Genomic DNA, 27,985 nt, shown 5'->3' on the forward strand with positions numbered 1-27,985 from the left:
AGGGAGTGTGCTATTAAAAATCAAGTACAAGCTTGAGAATCTATACTGTCATTTGAGAGTACGTTACTGAAAGTCCAAGTAGCTCAAAAAATTCTATGTCTCGGCATCTCTCTTAGCGCAGCCGTACGTGTTTGCTCACGAATTGGGGGTGAAAAACTATGTACCCCCAAATCTTCGATGACAGTGTAATAAAATACCGCAAAATTGAATCTGTGTTGGATTTCCGGGCATTGGGCGAGGCTGAATGCACATCTCTACTTCAGTTCCTCAGACAAATAAAAGATAGTGTTTTCAACATTGCGTACATGTATAGAAAAGGTAACGCACTATAAAAATGTGTCCTGATAGAATTCGTGAGCAAACACGTACGGCTGCGCTAAGAGAGATGCCGAGACATAGAATTTTTTGAGCTACTTGGACTTTCAGTAACGTACTCTCAAATGACAGTATAGATTCTCAAGCTTGTACTTGATTTTTAATAGCACACTCCCTTTAAAGAATCTTTTAAAACATCAACGATTAATAGTAAAGCTTAAATTATTATAGTTGATAATAGTAAATAAAACAAGAAATCAATTTTGCATACTCAGTATTTTAATCATTTTTTATTGTATAAAAGATTTAAAACACAAACACATTTTCTGCTTTGTCTGAAAGTATAATATTGATAAATTGAAACAAGATGTGTTTGTGAAACACTATGCGCCCGGCGACAACAAAGTTCTGAAAAGCAATTTTTAGCATATGGGTCTCAGTCAAGGTCACACGACCATTGTCCTTGGTGTCAGCTGAAAGTGCTTGTAAATGTAAACTCCAAAACGAGAAATCCGAATTCGAATAGCTAGTTTCGAATAACGACAGCATATATAATTATGAACCCACAGCATATAATTATGAACCCACAGCATATAATAATGAAACCACAGCATATAATAATGAACCCACAGCATATAATTATGAACCCACAGCATATAATAATGAACCCACAGCATATAATAATGAAACCACAGCATATAATTATGAACCCACAGCATATAATAATGAAACCACAGCATATAATAATGAACCCACAGCATATAATAATGAACCCACAGCATATAATTATGAACCCACAGCATATAATAATGAAACCACAGCATATAATTATGAACCCACAGCATATAATAATAGACCCACAGCATATAATAATAGACCCACAGCATATAATTATGAACCCACAGCATATAATTGAACCCACAGCATATAATAATAGACCCACAGCATATAATTATAGAACCACAGCATATAATAATAGAACCACAGCATATAATTATAGAACCACAGCGTATAATTATAAAACCACAGCATATAATAATAGACCCACAGCATATAATTATAGAACCACAGCATATAATAATAGACCCACAGCATATAATAATAGACCCACAGCATATAATTATAGACCCACAGCATATAATTATAGAACCACAGCATATAATAATAGACCCACAGCATATAATAAAATCATCTAACATAAGGCAGCCATGGCGTTCCATAGGAATACCTAGTAAAACTCTTGAATGGTGTGTCTATCGATTACCCTATATTTAAATACCCATGACAGAAAATTTGGAGCAGACCAACCTCGGCAATGTTTACTGTTGTCAACACATGAATGTAATGTCGGAGCGTACCAAGAATTATTCGTTGTGGGGAAACACATCCTAATACACGTGCTTTACGAGGATTAAAAAGTTTTCGTGATAAAAATTTTAGGTCGGAATACCGGATGAGTTACTGTTACAATAGGTAAGAAATCGTATTGATTATACCGGAAATCAGGAAATGAAAGTGCAATTAGAAAGTAGGGCTCTCCTTACTTCGACGTGAACGTCATATTTACTACTAACTGGCATAGAATAAAAGCTGTCATATAGTTGTAATAGTATATTTTTATGTTTTCGCGGGAAACCGAAATAAACAGATGCCAAATACAGCAGGCCACCCTGTCCTGAGTGTCCGATATATATTCATACGATGCTTGGTAATTCATCTGGAACTGCATCCACGGTGTGCAGTACGAACGGGGTGGGAAAATGTTGGCGAGGGGGTGCAAGTAATAAAATTGAGGTGCGCTGTAGGCCGTAAGGTAAAAACGAAGGGTAGGTTTGTCGTATTCCCGAAGGTCCACCAGTATACAGTTCCAGAGAAATAAACAGGCAATTGATGCGGGATTCCACATTTATTGGACGAGGCTCAACGATTACAACATTATAACAATTTAAAAGACAACCATGTTACAAACAAGTCGGATATGGCCAGTAGTGGCCTCCGGACTCAAGACTCTGGGTGAGTCGGACATGGCCAAGGCTGGCCGCCGTATTCCAGATTGCGGATTGACATTGTTCATAACTATATATTAGAATCTGAACAATGAGTATAAATTGATAGGTGATGACATAAGTAATCTGAGTCGGAAAGGTTCACAGATATAAAATATTAAAATAAACTCAATGAGCCTTCGATGTCCAAGAAATGAAAAACTGATAGTTTTAAGAGATTAGCAGTCCTTGAGGCATCACACTCTGTCTCTTTGAAATCACACAAAGAGTCCGAAAAGTGTCAATCACTAATTGAATAAGTAACTTTGTACGAACTAAACCATGAGAAAATATTACAAGACAGATGTTGCATTTTAAAAGTAAAGTCCAAAATAAAGTTATAATTAAACAGTGAATTTTGCACGGTGATAGTTTCCCACCGCTCCGGGGAAAACACATCCTCGTGTTTTGAATGGAATATCACATTTCTTTCTGTGTTCTTTGATGTTTTTACACCAGTGAAGGACGTTTGAGGACAGCTGAAGTTTCTACAGATGACTGTTGATTTTTGATGATGAACAGAGAAAACTGTCTGCATTGTTCATGATGGCTGGAATTTTAGTTGCCCATCGTTGTTACGTTGAGTTGAACTTCAATGGGGGGGGGGGGGGGGGGGGGGACTCGCGGGCTGAAGAGGTCTAGGATCTGGTTACTGCATAATATATGCAGCCGCCCCGGGCGTTGCTGTTACTAGTACCCGGATTCTCCACCAATTGTAACCGCGCGTAGATTTTACGGTGCTAGGGAATTCATCTGGAATGTTGGCAAGGGGTGCAAGTATAAGGTTGTGGCGCGCTGTAGGCCGAAGGTCCACCAATATGCAATTCCAGACAAATGATGCAGGATTCAACATTTATTGGACGTGACTCAACGATGGCAATATTATAACAATTTAACACAAAGACATGTTACAAACAAGCGGAATATGGCCAGTAGTAGCCTCTGGACTTAAGACTCTGTGTGAGTCGGACGTGGCCGAGGCAAATATAAAGTTGTTGATGAACAGTGAAATTTACACGGTGATATATCTGACGTTTTCCTAGCTTTTTTTAACGATTTCGATACTTAACATGCCAGGAAAACGTCAGAACCGGTGTGGCGCCATTTCGAAAACTAGAAATTCGCTGGATAAACGTATTTTAATTGGGTGTTTTTGTTGCAATACACAAAAATGACTAATTTTAATCATTTGAACTGCACTATCCGACAACGGAGTCCCCCCCCCCCTTCCCCGGGGGGGGGGGGGGGGGGGGGGCTGTGACCCTGTCGTTTTTTAAACAACGCTGTTGTACAACAATATTTTATATGTATTTATTAGGGATGTCAACGAGTACTCGATCGAACGTCCGAGTATCGAATACTAAAATCGGTACTCGGTTACTCGGATGTATATTTGTTAATATTTTTTTTAAGTTTATTTAATAATGCATTAAAACATCGGTTTTAAAACTTAAAATGTCCATTGCACTTGTACATACAGTAATTAGGATTTCCTACGCCTCTAAATATGCTAAATGGCCGTTATCGCCTCTGGCAGAGTTTATATAGTAATTATCGTGACCAAGCACCTGTTACCCAGCTTTTCTCACCTTTGGCTGTCTTCTACCCTTATTTTTGGCTTACTTTAAGGATTTGTTTTCAATGAACACCGTTTATATAGTCTATTATATAAATTAGATAGCACACAGTAGAAAAATTGAACAGACCTGAAATGCCGCCACCGACTTCAAAGGTCTGGAAATATTTAAAAAAAACCTGAAGATTAAAAAAACGTAAAATGTCAGCTGTGCGAAGTAAATTATCCTATACGGGGGGAACGACAAATTTTGTCAATTCTCCAAGAAGCCGTAAATTCTCGGGAAAAGAGACAGATGATATTACACGTGTGATTGTTGATATGGTTGCGTTTGATTACACGCCGTTACAAATGGTCGAAGGCAAAAACTTTAAAAAACTGATGTCCAACGTTGCATCAAACTACAACATACCGTCAATGTACTTGTTCATATTTATTTACACTTTTACCGAGTACCCGGGTACTCGATCGGAAAAACGTCCGAGTAACATAGTACTAAAAATTGACCGATTTGACATCCCTAGTATTTATATTATAAGAATACTAGTATGCGATTAGCTATCATAGTATACTGAATTTCAAATATTTTTTTCTCATTGCTAGGTGTCATTGTCACAGTAAATTTCGTACCTGGAACAAATTGCTTCCAAACTAGAAATTTTATCGAGAAAAAAAACCGCTTCTCTGCATGTGTTGAATATAAACGAAATTATATTTGTCATCTGCTTGGAAAACTGTTAAGATGGAAAAGAAGAAAAAGATAAAGGAACGTATCACTGGAGATATCACAACTTCACTATCAGCCATACGAGAAGGGCGGTCTCAGGGGAAGTCTGTAGATTCACCGGAAGTGTGCGAATCCATTCGAAAACTAGCCAAAAAAATTGCAAGCATTATGTTTACGGACTTAAAGTTTTCCGAAAAGTTTGAGCTCGGTGATAAAATGTGCGCCAAAGTTCTGAAAGAAGGGACTCTAGTGGACGATATGATGGACTTCTGTCTGCAGCATAAAGACAAACTTCCGGTTATCGCCCCTGGGGTGGATGTGATATGGAGGTTTTTTATGAATGGAACAATGTTTAGCCCCGATTTATCCCGAAAAATTTCCGGGAAGGTGGGGTTTCTTTCCTATGGAAAGGATGTTCTGGAATCTTTATACGATGTATATGTCAATAAGAAAACCATTGTAAGTATATACTATATACTGTAATTGGTGAAAGCTACGCATTATAGTTTTTAGATGTATTAACAAAATATTGCTTACTTAATATTAATATAAAAGCAGTCAGATTTTAAAATAACTACCTATTGGGTCTACATTGTACATTAAATCTCGGATACGATAGGTTAATTATAAACATTTTTAGCAAAGAAGAACTTCAAATATATAAGCTTAAAAGTATGAATATTTTCTCTGATTTCTCCAAACAAAGCTGTTTTTCTCGTGGATTTTAATGAAGTCTAAAAATGGCCACTAGATCACAAACTCCTTTTGACAAACAATCTATAAAAGAAGTCTCATAAGGGACAAATCAAGTTAAATATTTTGGCATTTATTTGTACTTTATTTGTATCTATATTTTCTATAGTGAAATTTTACAAGACGAAAAAACTATGAATTGAACGTAGAACCATTTTTATTTAGAGGAATCAAGTCCACACACTAGACTCCATCAGTACCACCACACACAACATGTGCACGTTTTGTGACGTCACAATCAGCGACGTGAGGGCGGCGGGGTTTCTTGCTGTTTACTTGAAGTACCTGAAACACGAGACTGTCAAGGACCAGTTCGTGAAAGGTGTTCCGATACTGACGGCAGCCAGTGACATCATGAATGAAAATGACGCAAGCATTACAGGAAATCGTCGTGACGTAGAGTACATGATACGTGGTATCGAGGAGGCCATTCAGAGTCCCTCGGGACAGTCCCATGGCTGGTTTGCTTTCGAACTCGGAAAGAGTATGTTACTCACCCTTCATTTTTTAGTTTTTATTCTTTTGAAGAAGCTATACTTACGTTGGATTTTTTTTAACTTAAGTGTTCAATATATTCTTTCTTGCAGTCATTGGAAATTTAGCCATTTTTGATTCAAATAAGAAACAACTGGTAAAGTATGGAGTTTTGCCACCTCTGGTCAAACTTGCCAAGCAACCAGAAGAGATCGAACAAATCAGTAAGACATATAAACAAGTAAACAAGTACATTTAAATATTGTCTCGTTCACACCATTAAAAAACAAAAGATGATTACTAAACTTCTCTTCTTGTTAAAAAAATTAAACACCATCTTCTGAATTTAAATAAAGATGTAGTATTGTCTTTTTTTTCCTTACTTTAAAATTCTTTCTTACAGCTGCTACAAAAGCATTGGCACACCTGGCTTTTGACGACGACAACAAGAAGACCTTTGTGTCCGACACACAGACAGACGTAGTGACCACTCTGTTTGACCTGGCTAGGTCGTCCCGGTACCCGGATGTTCGGGAGTCAGCCAAGGGTGTCCTATGGACGCTGTCTGAACAACTTCACTCCTCTACCAAACACGCAGACTTAGGTTCTCTTCTTTGAAAAAAGCCTTGGCTAGGCGTATAAGTATTTTGATGTTTAAAAAAAAAAAAAACAAACAAAAAACAAAAGCTAGACCCGTTTTTGCTTTATTAAGCTAAAATGTTTACACTTATATTTTACATCATAATTTTTTTGTAATTTTTCATTGAATTTGGTTATGTAATTTTAATTTAATTAATCATATGCTAAAAATGAAATCACTGTTTATCATAATGGAGACCTTCAATTTTAACTTATATGGATAAAAATCTCGGGTTTTGAAGTTTTCTCTTATCCAACAGTCAAGTTTTGGGTTAAATTTTCCTTTATAGCCTGGTTCTTAGCCCTCATTCGACATTTTCACAAGTTTTGAATGTTTCTCTATTCTTCTTTGTAGTTCAAGAACTTTTTGGAAAGAAAACAAAAGGTCACGTGATGATCAGTTATTCTCGGGAACAGCGCCCACTGCTGTTGAGGATAAAACAAGCCATTACAGAGGCGGGATTTAGTGTGTGGATGGACATCGAACAAATGCGAGAGAACGTGTACGACCGAATGGCAGAGGCCATTCAGGACGCCTCGGTCGTTTTGATTTCCATGTCGTACAGCTACCAGCGGAGCGAATACTGCAGAAGAGGTGAAATCGATTTTTTTGACATGATAAAACGAGACCATTTGGAGTTCATAAGCTGTGTTTTAATATGACCAAGCTATTGAACATAAATAATCTTTATGCCTAAAATATAATGTTTTGTACATTGTACATGTATTTAATTATTTTCCCTTTATTTTCATTGTCATTTTTTGTAAACATTGCTTATTCCAGAGGCTGCATACGCATCCTCCTTAAAAAGGGCGCGAATTCCGTTGCTGGTAGACCAAGGCTATACAGCAGAGGGGTGGCTAGCTCTGATGACGGCGGGGGACTACCATTATGACTTTGTCAGGAAACCTTTTGAGACCAAAATAGTGGAACTAATCAAGGAACTTGAACGAAGATGCTTAAAAGGTCAGGGAGAAGTGACAGATGGTGTTGAAAAGCAGGAAGTTGTATCCCAGCAGTCATCACAAGCAGTCTCGTCTCAGGGTTATTCGAGCGCCCCCTGTGCACATGGAGACTATTCATCTTCACGTTCAGATAATCCAACACAAAGTGGCAAGCGTGCAGAAATGATAAAGGTAGCGGAAATGTTCTAAGCCAAAAACAGTTATATGACAAAATGTCTCAATAAAATCTAACAAGATTTTTTTGTTTACTTTTCAGAAATTTTCAGCGTTGAACAAGGATCAGTTCAACAGCTGGCTAGAAAAACAAAACCTACCACGGTATGTCCAACAAGACTTTTTCCTTTACACTAATACTTAAATACTGATAGAGGATGCGTTTCAAAACAGAAAATCCGAATTGTTTTTTTTATTTTAGTTGATGAACTTAGTTTGGGAACAACGGTAGTTATTATGTTATTAAGCAAAAAGTGATGGGAACATAGACTTGGGACATAGTGTAGAATAAGTGGCTCCAAGGCCTCGGAAACGTATCTATTTTTTTTTTAATAACCTACATGTATATATAAAGTATACTGGAATATTTGGCACGTAATAATATCTTTCCATATCAAGGTCATTTCATATTCATTTGATGAAAAAAAGTGACAAGCTTTTAACTAGTATCATCGTCCAATTAAAAATATAACCTGATTTATAGCGTATTTATAAATGTTCGATTCGTTCAATATGTAACTCTGAAATAAACATCCGCACATATAAAAATATGGAAATATTTTAATAAAATGTAGAGAAATTGAGAGAAAAGAAACTGAGCAACTGCATAACTCTTTTTAACTATCGTTTGATGGAGAAAAAATGATTATGAAACGTACTTAAGAATTATTCAAAAATTTAAAAGATTATCTTGTTTTTATTTTCTTTACAATTTCAGAGATGTATTCGAAAGCTACAGAGCTAATGACGTGGTGTTTCTGGCTCAAATGAAAGACGAGGTTTGATTTTTCAAAGGAACGGTCACACAATTAGGTTTTATCTGGTTTAACATTTGTTATTCCCATTTGGATTAAGGTGGTATGGGACACCTCCATATTTGTGACGTACATGTACTACCTATCAAAATTACCAATAAAATCGGGTATAATTTTATAATTTTTTTCTTTCCCAAATTATTACCGAAAAGCGTAGCGCACTGTGAGAGCATTAAGTTCGAATCTGTAGCTCATGAGTTGAAATCCCGTCAGGGCATTTATAGTTTATACCATTCCAAAATATTTTGAAACATAATATTGCAAAAGTTGAAAATTCCAAACCGGTGAAAGTATTTTGATTATAATGTACCTCTATCCACATTAACATCGACAGGTGTCCTATATCACCCTAAATGCTATGGTTTTCTAATTTCAAAAGAATGTTAATTGTAATTTTAGTTGTACATCACAGTGTAAGCGCAGAAGGGAAAACGGCTAATGCATGCTGTGCCTGATACCTAATCCATTTAAACATGTTATATTGAATAATTAATTGATAAAATAAAAAAGTATGTACCTATCTAGCTGCAATAATGTAGCCCTCTCCCGATTATTTATTTTTTTTTTTTTGGGAGAGGGCTACAACTCCATAGGATCTCCGTAATGGTGCAAGTTCGGGAGTGATTCACTCCCGCAACGATTTCGTCTCAAATCGTACATAAATGACAAAAACATTTGCATTTCTTACCTGAACTCAAACATTGTAGATGTCTTTGGCATAAATTAATCCAAAAATATCAAGTATAGTCTATATATCGGTTATTTTTCGTGTATGTCAACAACGAAAGTTGAATTTGTCCGCCATGTTTACTGACCTTGACCGGTTTTATTTTGGGACAGCCAATGAGAATTCAGGAGCGGATCTTGAACTGAATATAGGAATTCCCCTATTTTAAACCTAATTAACGCGGTAAATATGAATTTTCCATTATATATCATTTCCTTAAATTATGTTTTAGTGATATAACGAGGTAAGATCGATTATTTACACTGACATTCACGTTAACAAGCCCATCAAAACTTCAAGCGTACATCCCATAAAATCACGCGAGAACTGTCATGGCTGCTGAAAAAGACGACTGGTAAACATGCTGATGTGTTTTATCTGGTTTTGGTTTATATACGGTTAATTTGTTCAACCTGAATTAAAGAATCATTTTATCTAAAGGAAGTCAAATATAAACTCGATCTTTTTAGACCGAAGTCAGCCGCATTAAAAAATTAATTTTGCACCATTACGGAGATCCTGTGGAATTGTAGCCCTCTCCAGTAAACATCAGATATAAAAAATCGGAGAGGGCTACATTATTGCAGCTAGTGCCTATCGTGTAACAACCAGATGGGCGGCCGCATTGTGTGACCTTACCTAACACATAACTTAAAATGCTGATTTCAAAAATTATTGAAAGAAAATCTTCCTCATCCATTTGATTAATTACACCTGGTTTACATGTGAAAAAAAGGTATCTCATTTGGGGATATCATAAAGTATGAATGTATGGTTTAACAAAATGATATTACTTTTAGGCGCCAGAAGGATATTACAAACACGTGATGAAAATCTCAAAGTCCAAAAACAAAATGGAGGCTCTCCAACTGGCTGCAGATTTTACAAAGGCGTTAGATCAACTCGAGATTTCAGAGGACGATAGCTGAACAAGATACAACGAACCAAAGTTCTAAGTGTTCACCCAAATCCTGTACAATTTTTATTACATAGATAACAACATTTATTTGTCTTGCCGTCGAAGTGATTGAATTCAGCTTGATTTAAGAAGTTAAGAACGATGCATTGATCTTGACCTCCGGTTGCTACCCGAGACCTTGACCTTTGCTGGGTATCACGAACACTTCCGGTTTGGTTGGATTTCGCCCAGAGCTTTCGGATTGCTTTAGGTCATTGATGAAAATGACGATACACTTATAGAAGGAAACAATGTTAAAAAAATAGCGTTTTCTTCGTATTGCTTAATATCTAAATATCGAGGGAAAAATAAACAAACAGCAGATTTTAAGTGAGTACATCCTATGGTAGGAACAATCAAGACACCAGCATTCAGACGGCCCTGGCTCTTTCACCAGTTAACATTTAAGACATTTTAAGTGATTTATTTTTCTTTAAAACTTTTACTAAAAGACGAATAGCAATTGCAGAAAAAATTGCCAATTGTATAAAGCACGCGCAGAAAACAAAACCGATTTCTTGTTTTGACGTTTTGTCACGATTAAATGATCATTATTTTTTTGTGTGCTTTTGATGGTGAGACATATCAGTTAAGAAAAAAGTTGAACACTATCTTATTTTTTTAAATTTTTTAATTATTCTATTTAACAGGATGAACACTTAAACGTTTTGTTAATAAGAATTTATTAAAGTAAATACGTACATATAGGTACATGTATATTTATACAGTTCATCTGACTTTGTTCTGATTAGGGGTACAGCATATTTTATTTCCACATGTATCAAATGCATGTACATGTATCTATATAAAACGATTAGAAATTAAACAATTTTATTTAGTTGATGTTGTTGTTAATATCGGACTGAAAGCGGACTCTCATTGATAATATATATACAAAATTGAGAATTATAATTGTACATCCAGTAGGGTCAAAAGTGTATGCAGTGCATGTTACACCTGTTTAAGGTGACAAGTACCGCAGCATCATATTAATTTAGGCATTATTGAAAAATCAACAAAGTGTCACTTTTATTTATATATAGTAAACAACGACGTCATATTCCATTTCGGGCACCAGAGCGTAATTTTAAACGTGTGATGAAATTCTCTATAAAACAGAGCATGCAGCATTTAAAAAACAACGTTAAAGCTTAGATAAAGTATTATACTATTCAAAGAACCACTTAGACCATGGAATATTTCACTGTATACCATGCTGTTAGTGGTATACGTATTTAAAGACCGATTATAAACAACAGTTAACTGATATGTATGTATTACATGTAATTGAATCATTATTTGCTAAGGTGTGATATCAAAACTGCAACGGTGTTGGGCAAGAAATTGAGTAACGCGCTCTACCTTTCAGTTAATTATTAATGTTTCGTTTTAGTAACACAAAAAGATACTGATTGTTTTTGTACACTGTAGTGTTCATACACACTTTCTTAGATCAGATTTTTTATTCATATTTCTAAAAATAAGAATGGCAATAAAATGTATACCTTAATTAAACATTGTAAATTATAATTATTCAAAATAGACACAGTGAACAGTGACCACGGCACACAGGGAGGCGTTGTTGTAAGTCACGTGACTGAAGTTGTCGGTGGAGGTGTCCCACAAGCACCTGCTGGCCGTCTGCATGCTCTGGGCCCCGCGCTGACTGATGATGACGTTGGTGATGATCTTATAGCGGGGTAAATCCATGTCCTTCACCGCGTTCTTGATCATGATAGAGAGACTACACGCTAGATTACTACACGTGTCCGGGGAGTACTTCTCATTGCCCAGAAACTGCTCCAGTATGCTCTTAACAGCAGTCTCTATCTTGTTCGAGCTCGCAACCTTTCCGCTGTCAGGACCAAGTTTATACGTGTTCTCATATCTCACTTTAGGTTTCATGTCCTCCGTGTTGCTAACACTGACTCGGGCCTTACTCATTCGCCGTATGCCCAGCAGCGTATGAACTGAATTGGCCACTCCTTTGAAAGTTGACCTCCGTCTGTTCATTCTGTCAGAACTCATCTGCGCATGCGCCTTGGTTTTTGACCCGTCGTCTGAGGATTTCGCAATGGAGACACGCCGCTGCTGCCTCCAGACTCCAAAGACCTCCTCATCTTTGTCTTCACTGGTCTCTCTGTGGAACATAACCTTCAAACAGAAAGAATCATATGTTGAAACAAAACCTTCAAAGAGGAACAAAGATGAAGACATACTGGAACAAATTTTCTGAGGCAAAGACGTTAACTTTATCATTGTCTTTAAGGAGGCTGAATGGTCCACAAATCAACAATTAGATTGGCCTAAAATTTTAAGATATTATTTGTTCGGCTATAAGCTATTATTAGGTAAAGACAAAAATTGTATATTTGAAACAAAGGAGTTTTTGTATTATCCATTTGAGACATAATGTAGCATTTTTATTATCAATTTGAGACATAACATTTTTCAAGACCAGCAGATCCTTGTAGTACACAACCTTTTATGGTTAACACAGCCTTGTAAAACAAAATCTTATGGAACAAAATAGGCAAAACTTTTGGGAACAAAAATCTTCAGAAGATCATGATGCGCATGCGTAGAACTCAACCTCTAATATATTCATCAAATCAACAAATAACCATACCCTTGGATGTCAAGATATTAGCTCAAGCTGCTGAAGCATAGAGTTATAAATGCTTATATACATAAATATTAAATCTATATATATTATCTATGTATCAAACTTTATGTATAGTAGAAAAATTTTCATTTAACATTTTAAATTTCCAACATGAATGAAATCAATTCTTAATTACTGGACTTAAATTCCTCCTATAATCCTGATTTATTGTCAATTTCTATGCAGAAAAGGGGTTTTTACTACACTTCATTTGGTCGCTTAATCGTGTAAACTAGTCGGACTTTAATCCCAGGTGTTTTAATTTATTTCAAGGCCGTTTACACATGGTACGGTACCTCATTTCAATATAGCCTTATTCATTCCAATGCAATATGTCTACCAGTTATCAAAAATGGAAGTGAGAAACAAAACTCGCTGTACACAAAATGTTAATTTGTTTTCTGACGGTGTAAAAACAAGAGCAATACTCTTGCAGAGTCGGGGTCGGGGTTTGGCCAGGTGAATGGATGAGGGTGAAAAAGATGTGACGTTGTTTTGATAGAGACAAGATCAGGCACGTAGCATCGTTTTTTTTTTTTTTAAGTTGGAGGCAGATTGTCCGCAATCTGCGCAAGAAGAAAAAAATGATTTCAAAAATCCCAATTCGTGAGGGTCGTAGTACCTAAAACTTTTTTTGTGTTAATTTCGTTTATTTCACTGTAATATTTTATATGAAAAAAAGAAGGGGACGGCACCCTCCCCACCCCTCTGCAATGCTATGTTGGGGGCTAGTCCCTGACCCACCCACCCACCCCTCCCCGATGCTATGTTTTGCGGGGCCAGCCCACCCCCAAGATGTCATGTGCCTAAAGGTAGCAATAACACTCACCTTTTGTATGGAGGGAACGGAGTCAACGGACAACGCCTTGAAAAAAAAAATATACATATGTATATACATGTAGTATCTTATTAAAGAGTGATACAGTGGTAAAACCCTTCCACTGTGATACGCTATACTTGTATGGTGCTTGATCTAATTTTGATTAGATTGACAACACAAAATAAAGACTTACTGACAGTAGTAATAATTATTCCGCAATAGAGAGATATTCACAATCGCTTCTCACTTGATTAGACTAAATAACTTATTCTCTGTTCCTTATTTAATACCTAAGAAATACAATATACTACATAGTCTGTATCCTTGCTTCTACATAATACCGATACTCTTTTAAAGGAGCGACATGATGCAGGACTATTTCTAACAGAAATAAGATTTTTGTTCAGTGAAACATGTCCTTATGTCAACACATGAAAACTCCGTCTGGGGAACTTTTTCTCTATATGTAGATATTTCATGAGGTCTTTTGTGAGACAGGCGTCAATTTGAGGAAATTGCTTTATTTAAATGGACTACAGCCGATATTGTCGGCATCCATAACGTGTTGGGGCTTTGTATTGATGTTTTGAATGCCTGTCGCGAGAGCATTGTCAGGTGCGCTGTTCTGTTGGGGCCTTCTTCTCTTCATGTCCCTGGTTTACTTACAGTTATAATCGGTTAGAGTGCCAGACACAATAGAATGATTTTGAAGTAAAGAAACAGGAAGGTCAGAAAGTCAACGATTTTCGTTTTTTTATTATTGCGTTCAGTGTTGTGTATATAATAGATCAATTTACAAAGCTAAAAGGTATCTTTATGTCATGTTGTAAATTTTGAATTTACTGGGTGGGTGTAAATACAAAATTTAAAACAATCATCACTATTTCTATGTATAATAAAAACCATTTCTCGTGTTAAAAGCTCTATTTAAATGATCTAAATGCACGTATATATTTACCAATAATTTCAACTAGACACTTACCATTGTAAAAATGTAATTTTGATCACTTCAATAAATCAGATTCAGGGCAGTATTTTTTTACAGAGTTAAGTCCCCATAAATCCTCCGGCGATTCCTTTTCGAGATATGTCCATATGACTGGGAATCCCTATATTTTCTCCAAGAAACAACCCCTTTCCTCGGTTCCACAGATTTATAAGACTTGTTTGTTTTCAGTGTTGTGGATTATACTTGATATTAACGGACAGATTAATTTTCTATTTTATACTGATCTGGTAGAACATAGAGGATTACTCTTTAAATGACCACTGCTTGAGATTAGCAGTATCAGGCAAGCAAAGACAGTGGCTCGGAACAATATACGTCAATCAAGATATATTATAAGGCAAATGTGTTAGAATGTTACATTACGTATTACGTAACCGTAATATCCCATAGAGACCATGGCACTCTCAGAGAGAGAGAGAGAGAGAGAGAGAGAGAGAGAGAGAGAGAGAGAGAGAGAGAGAAAATATTGTAAGAGTCAGACAATAGAGATTGAAAATAAAATTCATAGAAATGAAATTACACAATTAAATATGCTTTCGCATATATTTAAATGCATGATTAAAATAATTAAGAGCAAATATATATATATATATATATATATATATATATATATATATATATATATATATATATATATATATATATATATATATATATATATATATTTCAGTTAATAGTATATCGATGAAAAGCAATGAAATACGCGCATTTTATGACAATTAAAAACAGCAGTAAATTAAAAGAAAAAATTAGTTGTGAAACTCACCGACACGGACATGTTAGTGTACGGGGTACCGTCGCCGCTGTCCAATTGTCCTATATGGCATCGGTGTATAAGCCTGGGATTTTGGTCCCCTTCATTAGGTAACGCGTCAACATGCAACATTATGTCATTCCTTACCGTGGCCTCTCTTTGAACTGCATGTAATTAAGAAGTCTATTTATTTAAATGACTTTTAAATACATAAATGTGTTTAGATGTATGGGTCTCACTTATACATGTAGGATATTCCAGAAGTAGGTTGTTGATTGTAATTTTACCAACCTTTTAAGTTTGTACCTGTCGGACATGTTTCAAAGTCTGCGCTATATACAAATAATTCGTATTTAGACGCTACATAATGTCCTTTCTGATATATATTTTTTTCAAATAATATCTGCTATATGACTAAGTGGTATCTAAAAATAAGATATGTCAGAAAGGACAACACCTTTTCTCTTTTTAGAGTACGTGTATTTTCCATCCTGTGCTGTACTATGTTCATTGGTTGTAATTGTATACTTTAATACGCTTCAAAGCTTAAAGATATAAAGAGAGAATGAGTAGCTTATATAATTCCTTGGTAAAATCGGGAAATAGGTTCCGGACACACTCCCGCCCCTCCCTCGATAAACAAAATCATTGTTTTCTGTATTAAAAAAAGCTAAAATGATTTTTTCTTTTTAAAACACCAACTTTTTGCATAATCATAAATGTATTACAGTATATATACTTTCAATCAAGTTAAATTCAATCCTATCTATATTATTTATAGGCCTAATTGATTTAGTGCATTTGATTGTGTATTTATCATAAGTGTCTATATTTTATTCATATATCCCATTTATAACCTAAGACCCCCCCCCTTCTCTTTTTTTTTTGCATGTCAATTTTCAATTGTCATTTTCATACATTTTTCGTTTGTTTACATTTGACTGTGATTTACACAGAATACAAAATTTAATTCTTAAATTTGTTCTTCTTTTATCGTTCCGACTTCGGAATTTCGTTACAATATTTTCCCGGAATTTTCTTGCCATCTCATGCGGTTTTCTATTTAGTTCAGCCGCTTCCGGTGGCCCTCTGCAACGGAACACGTGGAACCCCAAAGCACTTCCTTTTTCAACCATGGGTCTTCAGTCGAAGGTACCTGAAATAGGGGGTCGCCGATATTTTAAAGAAATTGGCTAAGAACGAATGTATCAATTGTCAAAATTAGATAGAAACAGTTTCCTAATAAAAATCAGATTTATAGGAAGTCATTATTGTCAAAATAACTGGGGGAGAACCTTTCTGTTGAGATATTCTTGTATGGTGAAAATGGCAGCCCCCATAGCGAAAACGTGATTATGCGAACGATTTGTTACGAACATGCTTACTTCACTTACCTTATTCTCCTGGTTTCCATAGACGCATTTATTCATGTTTACTTGCGTCCTTCCATAGCCAGGGATAATAAAGCTTTGAATGAAAACGATATGAAATACATTATTATTCATGTTGTGCTTATCAAAGAACATGCACCAACGACTTTACATATGCTGCTATAAAGAAAAAGGAAATAATACATAGACCTAAGAAAATGCATTGCATTTATTTCTACTTGAAGTAAGCAATAGAGTTGATAGGAAGTTTTGTATTAAAATTTCATGAGCCAGATATATTCTCTTCATGGTGAAAGGGGCTTATAAAAAGTTCATGTCAATGATGATGGTATTCAGGGAGTTCAAGTTATGTAGAAAGGTACAATTCTGATGTATGTTTGTCATTTGTATATTGAAAATCTGCTTTTGTTCAACTCTATTGTGAAAAAAATGTAATGTCATATTTAGGGATATCAGTAAGAGTATTTGGCAAAATTCTGCTATTTAAATAAATTATACATGGCAATTGACCAAGAACGAATGTATCAATTGTTAAAATTAGAAAGAAACAGTTTCCTAATAAAAATCAGATTTATAGGAAGTCATTATTGTCAAATTAACTGTGGGAGAACCTTTCTGTTGAGATATTCTTTTATGGTGAAAATGACAGCCTCCATAGCAAAAACGTGATTATGCGAACGATTTGTTACGAACATGCTTATTTCACTTACCTTATTCTCCTGGTTTCCATAGACGCATTTATTCATGTTTACTTGCGTCCTTCCATAGCCAGGGATAATAAAGCTTTGAATGAAAACGATATGAAATACATTATTATTCATGTTGTGCTTATCAAAGAACATGCATCAACGACTTTACATATGCTGCTATAAAGAAATTAAACACAAAAGTGTATTGAATAATTTAAAATTGATTTCTCTTTCAGCCCTTGCTAATTGATGCCCGAGGGCATTTATTGGGGAGACTGGCTTCAATTGTAGCCAAAACGGTTTTACAAGGTAACTATAGACTATTATTTATAACTTAATCCTCATAACTAATGCAGTTAATTTTGATATAGTAAAGTGCCCTTGATTTCAATTCAAATTGACTTGTACTCCTGACTCTGAGGCTGTAAGAGGAGGAAGGGCACCCACTGCTGATCAACTTTTACAAGAACCTCTGCTTGTTTTAAACTTTGCAAACAGAATGGCAGTTTGTTTTTAATAATTGAAAGAGGTCTTTAAAAAATTCAAACATATAGGCTAATAACCTTACTTGTTATTCTTGTCATGAAAACATGCAGATTTTGATGATGATGATATTCTTACCTACATTGTATGAATACATGTGATTTATTATTTTACCTGAGAAATCTGTTCAAATTTTGAATTTGTTGTGCATCATTTGAAGTCTTTATTTGATTAAATTTGTAACATATTTTCAAAAGGATTTAAAAAAAATATAAATTGCTGGTTTGTATAATCATAATTGAAAACTACTGGTTCAACAGCGCATAGAAATAACTGTTGAGAAAAGAAGAAAAAAATCAGAAATCAATGTGAAGTATTAAACTGTTAAGCATCGAATTCTCTCTTCAACTGAAAAAGGAAATAATACATAGACCTAAGAAAATGCATTGCATTTATTTCTACTTGAAGTAAGCAATAGAGTTGATAGGAAGTTTTGTATTAAAATTTCATGAGCCAGATATATTCTCTTCATGGTGAAAGGGGCGTATAAAAAGTTCATGTCAATGATGATGGTATTCAGGGAGTTCAAGTTATGTAGAAAGGTACAATTCTGATGTATGTTTGTCATTTGTATATTGAAAATCTGCTTTTGTTTCACTCTATTGTGAAAAAATGTAATGTCATATTTAGGGATATCAGTAAGAGTATTTGGCAAAATTCTGCTTTTTAAATAAATCATGGCAATGTTTCCTTCCACTCCTCTTGTTTTAAGACTTACAGTGGCAGGTTTTAATGATGATTTATCTTCTTACCTACATTGTCTGAAAATTGTGATTATTATGTAGTCTGAAAAATCTGCCACAACTCAAGTCGTTTCTCATAATTTAGGTGGTTTTTCATTAGTTATCTGAATTGTAATTGTTATTTTGAACATAAACTTGTAACATCGATGTCATAAATGGAAGAAGAGAAAACTGTGATGTAACCAGATGTTTTATATTTTAACAGGACAGAGAGTTATTGTGGTAAGATGTGAAGGAATCAATATCTCCGGAAATTTCTACAGAAACAAACGTGAGTAAAGTATACATGTACAGTTATTGTACCTGTTGTTGTCCCGTTTACTTTTATTTTTCACTACTTCTCTTTTACATATTGTTTGTAATGTTAGAAATTAAAATCAAAATTAAAGCATTCAACCCTTTTATTGTAACAAGTAGGTATGTTAAACTTGGATTGGTATTTCTTTTCTGTTTTTCATTATTTTAATGCTGGCTTTCCAATCTCTTTTGATTTTTTTTTTAAGTAACTTCAATTCTATAAAGATATGTAAAGAGAAAGTCACTCAAGTTGACTAATGATGTTTTAGCGTTGTGTTGAGATTGTTTGTTATTGGTTTCCAGTGAAGGTCCTGAAATACCTGAGACTGAGATGTAACGTTAAACCCTCCAGAGGTCCATTCCACTTCCGGGCTCCCAGTAAAATGTTCTACAAGGCTGTCCGAGGTAAACCCCAACCCGAGTACACACACACAAAATATATTGATGGGTAAAATTTTCTTTGAAACAAAAAATAATGATTGTTATTTTGTGTTTCTAGTCTTTAATTCAAATTTATAATATTGGATGCAATCATCTTATCTCAACTTGGAGAATTGAACTGAATATGTATTTTATATATGCATGTAAAATAAAAAAAAATAATGATACTCTGAATGTAATATAAAGCTCTTAAGATAACAGAAAAATAATAGATGGACTGATGTGATGAGAAAACCTTACCTACCCTGATGTTATAAGCTGATGTAATGTGAATTCTGAGCAGTCCAGAGATTAAATGTACCTACACTGTATCAGTGGGTAAGTTGTCGCAAGATGGCTGTGAACTCTGGCCCCTTTGTTATAGGAATGGTTCCCCATAAGACGAGCCGCGGGGCCGAGGCCATGGAGCGCCTAAAGGTGTTCGAGGGGATCCCTCCTCCTTATGACAAACAGAAGAGGATGGTGGTACCCTCTGCCCTGAGGGCTAACAGACTCAACCCCTCAAGAAAGGTAAAATAGAGGGCGGTGTGTCGGATGATATATCAAGGGATTAAGAGAAAGTAGCCATCACTTACATTTACTCTTTTACATAAAGCCATTTTGGCATTATGGTAATGTGTCATTTTTAATTTATAGGTCTAGAATGGATGTTTGGAAATATTGAAATTGAATAGTGTTATTTGAATTTAATCATTTTCAAGGGAAAGGGGATGATCAATTAGGCCTGTCGATGATGATTTACATAAACACCGAATGATTTGATATGTACAGTAAATGAAACCAGTACATGTACCACCAGCTGAGACAGGCCTGATGAGTTCTCATAAATAGATAGGGTAGAATATGTGGTGTCTGATAGAGGTGTTCATAGCTTCACTGATGTAATAGTGTAATCTAACATGCAATAAAATCTCATAAAGTTGGAGTTTGCTAGAATCTTCTACTAAAAATCTCTCACCGCAGACCACTCATTTATGTTTTACAAAATATTAGTCATTAACCAGTTTAACACTTCAGTATCTGGATTTTATAATAAAAAGTGGGATTAAGGAGGGACTAACATATGCTGATATATTTCCCCTTTAGAATGTGCTCAGAAAACTAACTGATAATGATTTTTAAATCTTTATATGTGATACAGAGTTGTGAATTGTGTTGGACCTGTTTAATCAGATTCAGTTGATGCCTTTACCTTTATGACAAAGGAATGCTACCATGATTAGAATAGTGTGGATGCGTATTGTCTTTCACTTTTCTGTACTGTCAGTCACGGATTCTTGTTTTGTGGAACCCAGGTATGGTTCAATTACTAGGGCCTTGTGTGAAAATGTTGAAACACATTGTTACCCCTCTAAATAGCAATAATGCACCATCATGGTGTATGAATTATTAGGCCTGTTGATGATGATTTACATAAACACCGAATTGTTTGATATGTACAGTAAATGAAACCAGTACATGTACCACCAGCTGAGACGGGCCTGTAATTATGTGAAAAGTCAAGTCTGTGGAATACACAAGTTTTCCCCGTAGGTTTCTGTGTAAGGTTTACGTCTTTGAAAGGAGGAGGTAAATTTGATAGGGTAATTTGGGGGGGGGGGGGGGGTTGTAGGTGTCTCTTGCAATTAAGTTGTCGAATTAAGCTGAAGCTTTTCTTCAAGTGAATGAAACCTATGATTATTATACAAAACTAGAGGGAATAATTTACTCTGTACTCAAATGGACTTGCCAGCTGCAATGGTGCATTCACTCATTTTAAAAAATGTTCAAAATATACTTTTTAAAGATTAAGTAACCTTCCTCTCTTGGTTGAGAGGAGTGCATGTATTCCATTCATGTTAAGAATCCTCCTCCTCCTCTGTGATAGAGTAAGAATTCTATTGGTGTTGAGTGATGAGTTTTAGGTTAGAGTCCCTGACAGCAAGACCTAACATAACTTGTTGTGTGACGACTAACTCACAAAACTGACAACACGATCAAGTTCAATCCCACAACCACTCACTGACCGCTTGTCCTGGGGCTGATGATATTGTTGTCCAATTATAGAGGTTAGCAAGTCATACTGGTAATTGTGTATTTAGAGAGATATCCCTTTATTTGAGAGAGCTTTCAAGAGTAGGCCTGCTATATAGGATAAGTAATGTTTGGGGGTTTTTTTTTGGGGGGGGGGGGGGTGCCTGCGCATAAAAAAGGGAGGGTGGTGGGAGATATTCTCTGCTATATCAGTCTTGCATTCCCCGTCATGAATACAATGTGTGGGTAGCTAAAGGTGTATGTTTGTGTTGATCCACTGAATTGTATGGTGTGTAACTGTTTGGGTTTTGAGTTGAGTGATGAGTTTTAGGTTAGAGTCCCTGACAACAAGACCTAACATAACTTGTTGTGTGACGACTAACTCACAAAACTGACAACACGGTCAAGTTCAATCCCACAACCGCTCACTGACCGCTTGTCCTGGGGATGATGATAATATCAGTGGGATTTCAGTGGTTTGTCCCTGTTGGGCTGTTTGACACTTGGGATATTTTAGACAGATATCAAACACCCTTCTAGTAGTTTGTGCTGTCACTGCAGCAATGTGTGCTGTAGGGCTCGCCTCATATTTGTGTTGTGTGAACGTTATGTCCCTTTATCATGGAAGTTGCCTTGTTTTGCAGTACTATGATTTTAATTGTCACATAAAGTCGGCTCTATATCTGTGTATTGTTATAATTGTGTCCCTTTGTTTTTCAGTACTGCGACCTGAACAGACTGTCACATGAAGTGGGCTGGAAGTACCAGAAGGTCATCTCCACCCTGGAAACCAGGAGGAAGGTCAAGTCAAAGAATCACTTCGAAAGGAAAAAGTTCTTACTGGTAAGTTAGTACAAGTCTTTTTCGCAGGTAATTCGGTTAAAAAACCCATTTAAAAGACCCACTGAAAGTGTTTGTATTGGTTTGTTGCTGGAGATCTGTTGATGATGAGTTACTTTACACCGAATCTGACACTGTCTTATGATTCTCTGTGATATCAATCATGTACCACCAACTGAGACAGATTTCTCAAGCATCTGCTTGTATGTATATGTGTATTTGTATTTCTCAAGCACCTGCTTGTATGTACGTGTGTATTTGTATTTCTCAAGCACCTGCTTGTATGTACATGTGTATTTGTATTTCTCAAGCACTTGCTTGTATGTACATGTGTATTTGTATTTCTAGAACTTTTGTATTTACCTGTACTGTATAGTTGATAAATTCAACCCTACTTTGTGTATTTCAGGCTCTGAGAGAAAAGGCCAAGCAGAACGCCGCTAAAAAGATCGCTCCCCACCAGAAGGTGATCGAGAGTTACGGATTTCATTAAGCTAATAAAACGAAGTGAGACTCGGTTGTTTTGTGTTGTTTTACCTGTATAAATTAAATATTATGGATATTACTGGGGCAGTGATATGTCCAATGGCGAAATATATGTGGTTGTTGTGTATTAGAAATGTTAGAATGCCAAATTGATGAAAACATATGCTGGAGTTGCAGGGATCATGCTCTGTATGAAAACATTCTTGCATGTATTTTTATGCCCCCCTTCGAAGATGGGAGGTCATATTGCTTTGCTGCTGTCTGATGGTCCACCAACAGTTTCCGTGCATTTTCTTTGCAGAGGATGAACATATTGAAATGAAATTTGGTATACAGGTTTATCATAATAATATCTAGGTCAAGTTCGATATTGGGTACGATCGAGCAATTTTCGACAGAGTTATGACTCTTGGACGTAGAAAAATTCCAGTTATTTGCAGTATCTGCTCATTTTCTTCACAGGAACATATTTGAATGAAATTTGGTATACAGGTTTATCATGATAATATCTAGGTCAAGTTCGATTGAGAAATTTTCGACAGATTTATGGCCCTTGGACGTAGAAAAATTCCAGTTATTTGCAGTTTCCGCTCATTTTCTTTGCAGATGATAAATATATTGAAATGAAATTTGGTATACAGGTTTACCATGATAATATCTAGGTTGGGTTTGGGAATGATGGAGCAATTTTCAACAGAGTTATGCCCCTTGGACTTAGAAAACGTTAATTTTCTTTGTGAAGGTTTCCAAGAGAGGGGGCATAAATGTTTCACAAACATCTCTTGTTACCAACTAATTTGGTACAAAATATAGATCTACAAACAACTTCTGTCGGATATATTCTTATCCAGGTACTATTTTGTTTAAGAAAGTGCACAGTGTTGTTGCTTGGTATTTAATTTCCTGTCTGGCTCTGATACTCGTGTACAGTTAGAGTTGTCGCTCTTACATTTTAACACTAGGAATGTTAGCTCTTTAATTAAGTGTTCTCTCGACCCACGGGTAGAGTTTTCGTTTTTGGGGGTGGTGGACGCTTGACATTTACAGCTGTTTAGGGTCATGTGAACACCTGTGATTTTTAAGAGGGGAAAGGGGAATATCTCTTCATTCTTACGTTTGTGGAAAACGATAAATGTGCATTGGTCTTCTTCAAAATAGTAAGCGGGGCTCTTCAAAAAGTGTTAATGCTCGGTTGCATGGCAGAGCAGTTGAGAACAACTTATTTACAATTAAAAATAAGCTGCATGAAAGTTTAAAAGGCGGGTCGGTCATCTGGAGTTGTGTTTTAAGGTCTGCTGGTACCAGTACTCTGCCTAGCAAGACCTAAAAAATAGTCCTCCACGGATGTGGCTGTTTCTGTTGGGAGATTGTTCACTGTTTCACTGTCCTTGGGAAGAATGAGTATTTTAATACACCATTGGGTGATGGTGTGGCCCTTGTAGACGGTGAGACCCCCTGGTCATTGCATCCCCTGCAGTGACATAATGGCTGGGTGGTAGTTCGACATCACCATGTCATGCGTGGGTTTGGAGGAGAGGAGGGGATCCGGATCACACCCCTTGAAAATTCTTTCTTTATTAAGATAACATATTCTTGCAGGGACAAACATGTATATACGATGACCGAAAATATGCCTCCCCCTCCCGTTATAAAAATTCCGGACCCGCACGTGTGTTAATTAGGGTCTTCCGTTTTCAACGGAAGACCCTCTTGTTTTTCTTCGGTTTCTTTTTATTATTAAGGTCTTCCGTTTCCAACGGAAGACCTTATTGTTATTCTTCGGATTCTTTTTCTTCTTCTTCTTCTTTTTTTTTCTTACGGTTTTTTGTGCACGCTATATCTCAGAAACGACTCAACCGATTTGCACGAAATTTTCAGATCTCACTAACTATGTTGTGAACCTTATCGGAAATTTTTTTGGTTGATGACGTCATTTCCGTTTTTGAGATATTGGCCTTTTAATGATTTTTAGGGGGTTGGTTTGTCCAAGAGTGTTCTCATAAACTACAAAAGATATCGATTTCAAAATTTCAGGGATGATAGACAAAAGATTGCTTCTCTGAACAAACGCGTTCATATTTTTCTAGTACAAGAAACGCCGGCGCTCGGTAGGACTCGAAAATTGAGATAACAAAAGCGTTCTTATTTTGCCTGGTTTTCTAAGTTTATCTCTTTTCTCGTAAATATTTTGTTAAGACATGTAAAAGAAAAAAGATTTATATTTACGAGATCTTTTGTTTGACATCAAGAAAAAGGGACTGACCCTTAAAATCAGGGACCTAGAATCCTTTCAAGTTTTCACTTTATAACTCAAAAGCGGTTAAGATTTCGATATAGCTGTCGCTGCAAAAGTTGTTCATTATGATCTAATTAATGTCATAACAATAATATTTTGTTGGGGTATTGCGTAATATGAGTGTTAAAAGCTAGACTTGTTACCACGATTTGTGTTTTATTTGGCAAATAAACGGGGTATTAGTGCGTATAACTGACATAAAGGGTACCAGTTTATATTACGGGAATTGTTAGAACGTTTTATTTATTTTCTGGTGAAACACATTATGGATAAAAGAACTTCTTCTATGCAATGCATTTGAGTCGCATTTAAAATCTAGCTGGATTCCGAGCTGTGTATGTGAACAATTACGTATCCGATCCCTTGCCCGCGGCAGAGGAAATAGGTCACGGCTGGACTAGCGAGCGGTCTACCGTTATCCGATGCACAAAATTTGACCCTTGCTGTTATGCACCCATGGGTTTATTTATTTAGCTGCAAACAGAAAAATTCCAATTTTAAAGATTTTACCTACTTCCATAGACAGTAAACCAGCTTACATGCGGAAAGTGTTTAAACAGTGTAATACTTTTCTAGTAAAACACATTATGAATAGAAAAACTGTTTCTGTGAAATGAATTTGAGTCGCATTTAAAAATCTAGCTGGATTTCGAGCTGTGTATGTAAACAATTTTAAGCATCCGATCCCTTGCCTGCGGCCGAGGAAATAGGTCGCGGTTGGATTAGCGAGCGGCCCAGCTATACCGTTATCCAATACACAAGATTTGCGCCTTGCTGTAATGCACACATGACTTTATTTCTTTGCAAAAGATTATACCTTTACCTACGAATGAATTCTGTTTTGGTCTCGTAATTTCAAAAAAAGATAGTATGACTGTCATTGAAAAAAGGTGTTACATAATTGTTCTTTGTGATCTTGTCTATGTCATAAAATAGTTCTTTCGTTTAACAGCGCATCGATTGTGAACATTTCAGTGTGGTTTAAAACAAGAGGGTTAAACGACCACGAATTTTGACAGATTTGGCTACAAAGAGTGTAAAAAAGATAGACACAAAACACAAGTGCGATTATATCTTGTAGGAGATAAAAAATATATATAATTAATCTACGTTTGCAATAAATACAAAATTTTATCATAAGAATATTTGAACATTTAGATCCGCCGAATATTTCTATTTCCCTTCATTGTTAAATGCTGATTTGAAATAACGTTTCGAGGTATAATAAGTGGAGACATTTTTATTAAGCTGCATGTTCCGATTAACCATTACATCTTTGTAAGATCATTCATTTGGTTTGCATGGAAAATTATTTGATAAGAACGGTTAACTGTTTGGTCTCATCCTTCGAATGACCGGGTTTATTCATCCTGCATGTTTTGCATCAATTATAAACAACGTAAACTTCAAAACTATTAATGAACAAGTATACACTTTTTTATCAAATAGTCATGCTGTATATTTTATTTGTTATTGTCAAAATCGTAATACAATCATACTAGCTTAGGCGTAAGGGGCCAGTTTAAACTCGAGGCGAAATAACGCGAAACCCTTTTATGTCGTTTATTTTGTAAATAAATTTTTACATTGTACGGTAAAACTTGTCTAATTTGGTGGATAAAAAACTTGGCAGGAATGGCCAACTTCCTTTTAAAGATATTTGTTTCAAAATAATTATAGTATTCATTGCAGTAGGTCTTGATCGTGTATTCTTGCAAAATTTTCAATTCTTTTGAAATATATTAGATTACATCGATCTTATTTACGGTACCTATTTTCATTTTCATTTTTTTTCGGGGGGGGGGGGGCGGGCAATAAATCCATAACAGAATACATACGATGGAAATGCTTTTTCAGTCGTAATTGATAATTTTTCAAACATCCGATTAACCTGAAAATTCTTAACCGGAAATTGCTAATAAACATTTACAAGTCAACAGTGGGCTGAACGAATTAATGACGAGAACTGTTATTATGCAGGAAACAATAGATTAATATTTATATATAAATGAGAATTTTATATATAAAAAATTGAGAATTTTGACAGAATAATATGCAACTTTGTACGTGTACCCATACAACGGGGATAACAAACGATATCGGCAGTTTTACTCCCACGGTATCCTGAATCACGGCCTTAAAAAAATGGGGTGAATTATAATCTACCTATCTAATTTTGGCAAAAAATGCATATTTATTTTTAACAAGACTTAACGGTATAAACTGAAATGAGCTGCTAGTTTGGATCTTTATCCACAGTTGTTTAAATCAATAGCTACGACAGAAACAATTGTCGATAATTGAGCATTAATTATCTCGCAGAAGGCCGATCGATCGATAAGTGACCGGACTACGGGAGATAACTCTCACTAATTATAAGCATCGCGGCCGGAATAGACAAGATCCCGATTGCACAATATTTTTTAATAATGCACAATATCCGGATTCAACAAGTTTCAACATGTATATTATTTTTTCATTGAAATAAGGCTTAATTGACCAGGAAAACTACTGCAACGTATATCATTACACACATTCTTAGCATAACCCTCGTTCAAAAGCGTACAAATATTTCATTAAAAATCGGACCAAGCAGCTTTAACATTAAGATTTACATGTGTAAGACACTTATTTGTCATGTGCTTGATCCTGGGCATGAATTATTTTCAATACTTGTTTATTTCTCCAAAGTGATCTCTAATTCTATTCACAACTGTTGTCATTTAAAATTACGTGAGGTAAAAAATTTGAGTCGATCTCAACTGTTAACTGTTATATATCGAAGAAATC

The 27,985-nt window shown here is 35.6% G+C and overlaps 3 protein-coding genes and 2 non-coding genes across 6 annotated transcripts; 4 read left to right on the forward strand and 1 right to left on the reverse strand.

The window, feature by feature from the left end:
- Positions 1-1,586: 1,586 nt before the first annotated feature.
- On the forward strand, positions 1,587-10,767 carry LOC128183204 (uncharacterized). Its single transcript, XM_052852120.1, has 10 exons — positions 1,587-1,788; positions 4,540-5,122; positions 5,582-5,900; positions 6,004-6,114; positions 6,294-6,494; positions 6,885-7,124; positions 7,314-7,666; positions 7,752-7,813; positions 8,427-8,487; positions 10,051-10,767. The coding sequence occupies exons 2-10, from the start codon at positions 4,679-4,681 to the stop codon at positions 10,177-10,179; spliced, it is 1,920 nt and encodes a 639-aa protein (XP_052708080.1). The 5' UTR covers positions 1,587-1,788; positions 4,540-4,678; the 3' UTR covers positions 10,180-10,767.
- A 145-nt stretch (positions 10,768-10,912) lies between these two features.
- Positions 10,913-15,603, reverse strand: LOC128183205 (dynein light chain Tctex-type 5-A-like). 2 transcript variants are annotated; one of them, XM_052852121.1, is made up of 3 exons: positions 15,469-15,603; positions 13,703-13,738; positions 10,913-12,362 (listed from the first exon to the last, which is right to left on the reverse strand). In XM_052852121.1, the coding sequence occupies exons 1-3, from the start codon at positions 15,586-15,588 to the stop codon at positions 11,739-11,741; spliced, it is 780 nt and encodes a 259-aa protein (XP_052708081.1). In that variant the 5' UTR covers positions 15,589-15,603; the 3' UTR covers positions 10,913-11,738. The 2 variants fall into 2 exon arrangements, with proteins under 2 accessions (XP_052708081.1, XP_052708082.1); XM_052852122.1 differs by lacking the exon at positions 15,469-15,603 and adding an exon at positions 14,676-14,898.
- A 922-nt stretch (positions 15,604-16,525) lies between these two features.
- Positions 16,526-22,932, forward strand: LOC128183206 (60S ribosomal protein L13a-like). Its single transcript, XM_052852123.1, has 7 exons — positions 16,526-16,608; positions 17,773-17,845; positions 19,028-19,093; positions 19,423-19,524; positions 19,925-20,070; positions 22,294-22,416; positions 22,823-22,932. The coding sequence occupies exons 1-7, from the start codon at positions 16,591-16,593 to the stop codon at positions 22,904-22,906; spliced, it is 612 nt and encodes a 203-aa protein (XP_052708083.1). The 5' UTR covers positions 16,526-16,590; the 3' UTR covers positions 22,907-22,932.
- Positions 18,131-18,204, forward strand: LOC128186413 (small nucleolar RNA SNORD34). The gene has a single exon (XR_008243946.1). It is a non-coding gene; the product is annotated as a small nucleolar RNA SNORD34 (small nucleolar RNA).
- On the forward strand, positions 18,804-18,876 carry LOC128186412 (small nucleolar RNA SNORD34). Its single transcript, XR_008243945.1, has one exon. It is a non-coding gene; the product is annotated as a small nucleolar RNA SNORD34 (small nucleolar RNA).
- Positions 22,933-27,985: the final 5,053 nt, after the last annotated feature.

The sequence above is a fragment of the Crassostrea angulata genome, chromosome 5 (assembly GCF_025612915.1).
Source record: "Crassostrea angulata isolate pt1a10 chromosome 5, ASM2561291v2, whole genome shotgun sequence".
NCBI lineage: Eukaryota > Metazoa > Mollusca > Bivalvia > Ostreida > Ostreidae > Magallana > Magallana angulata.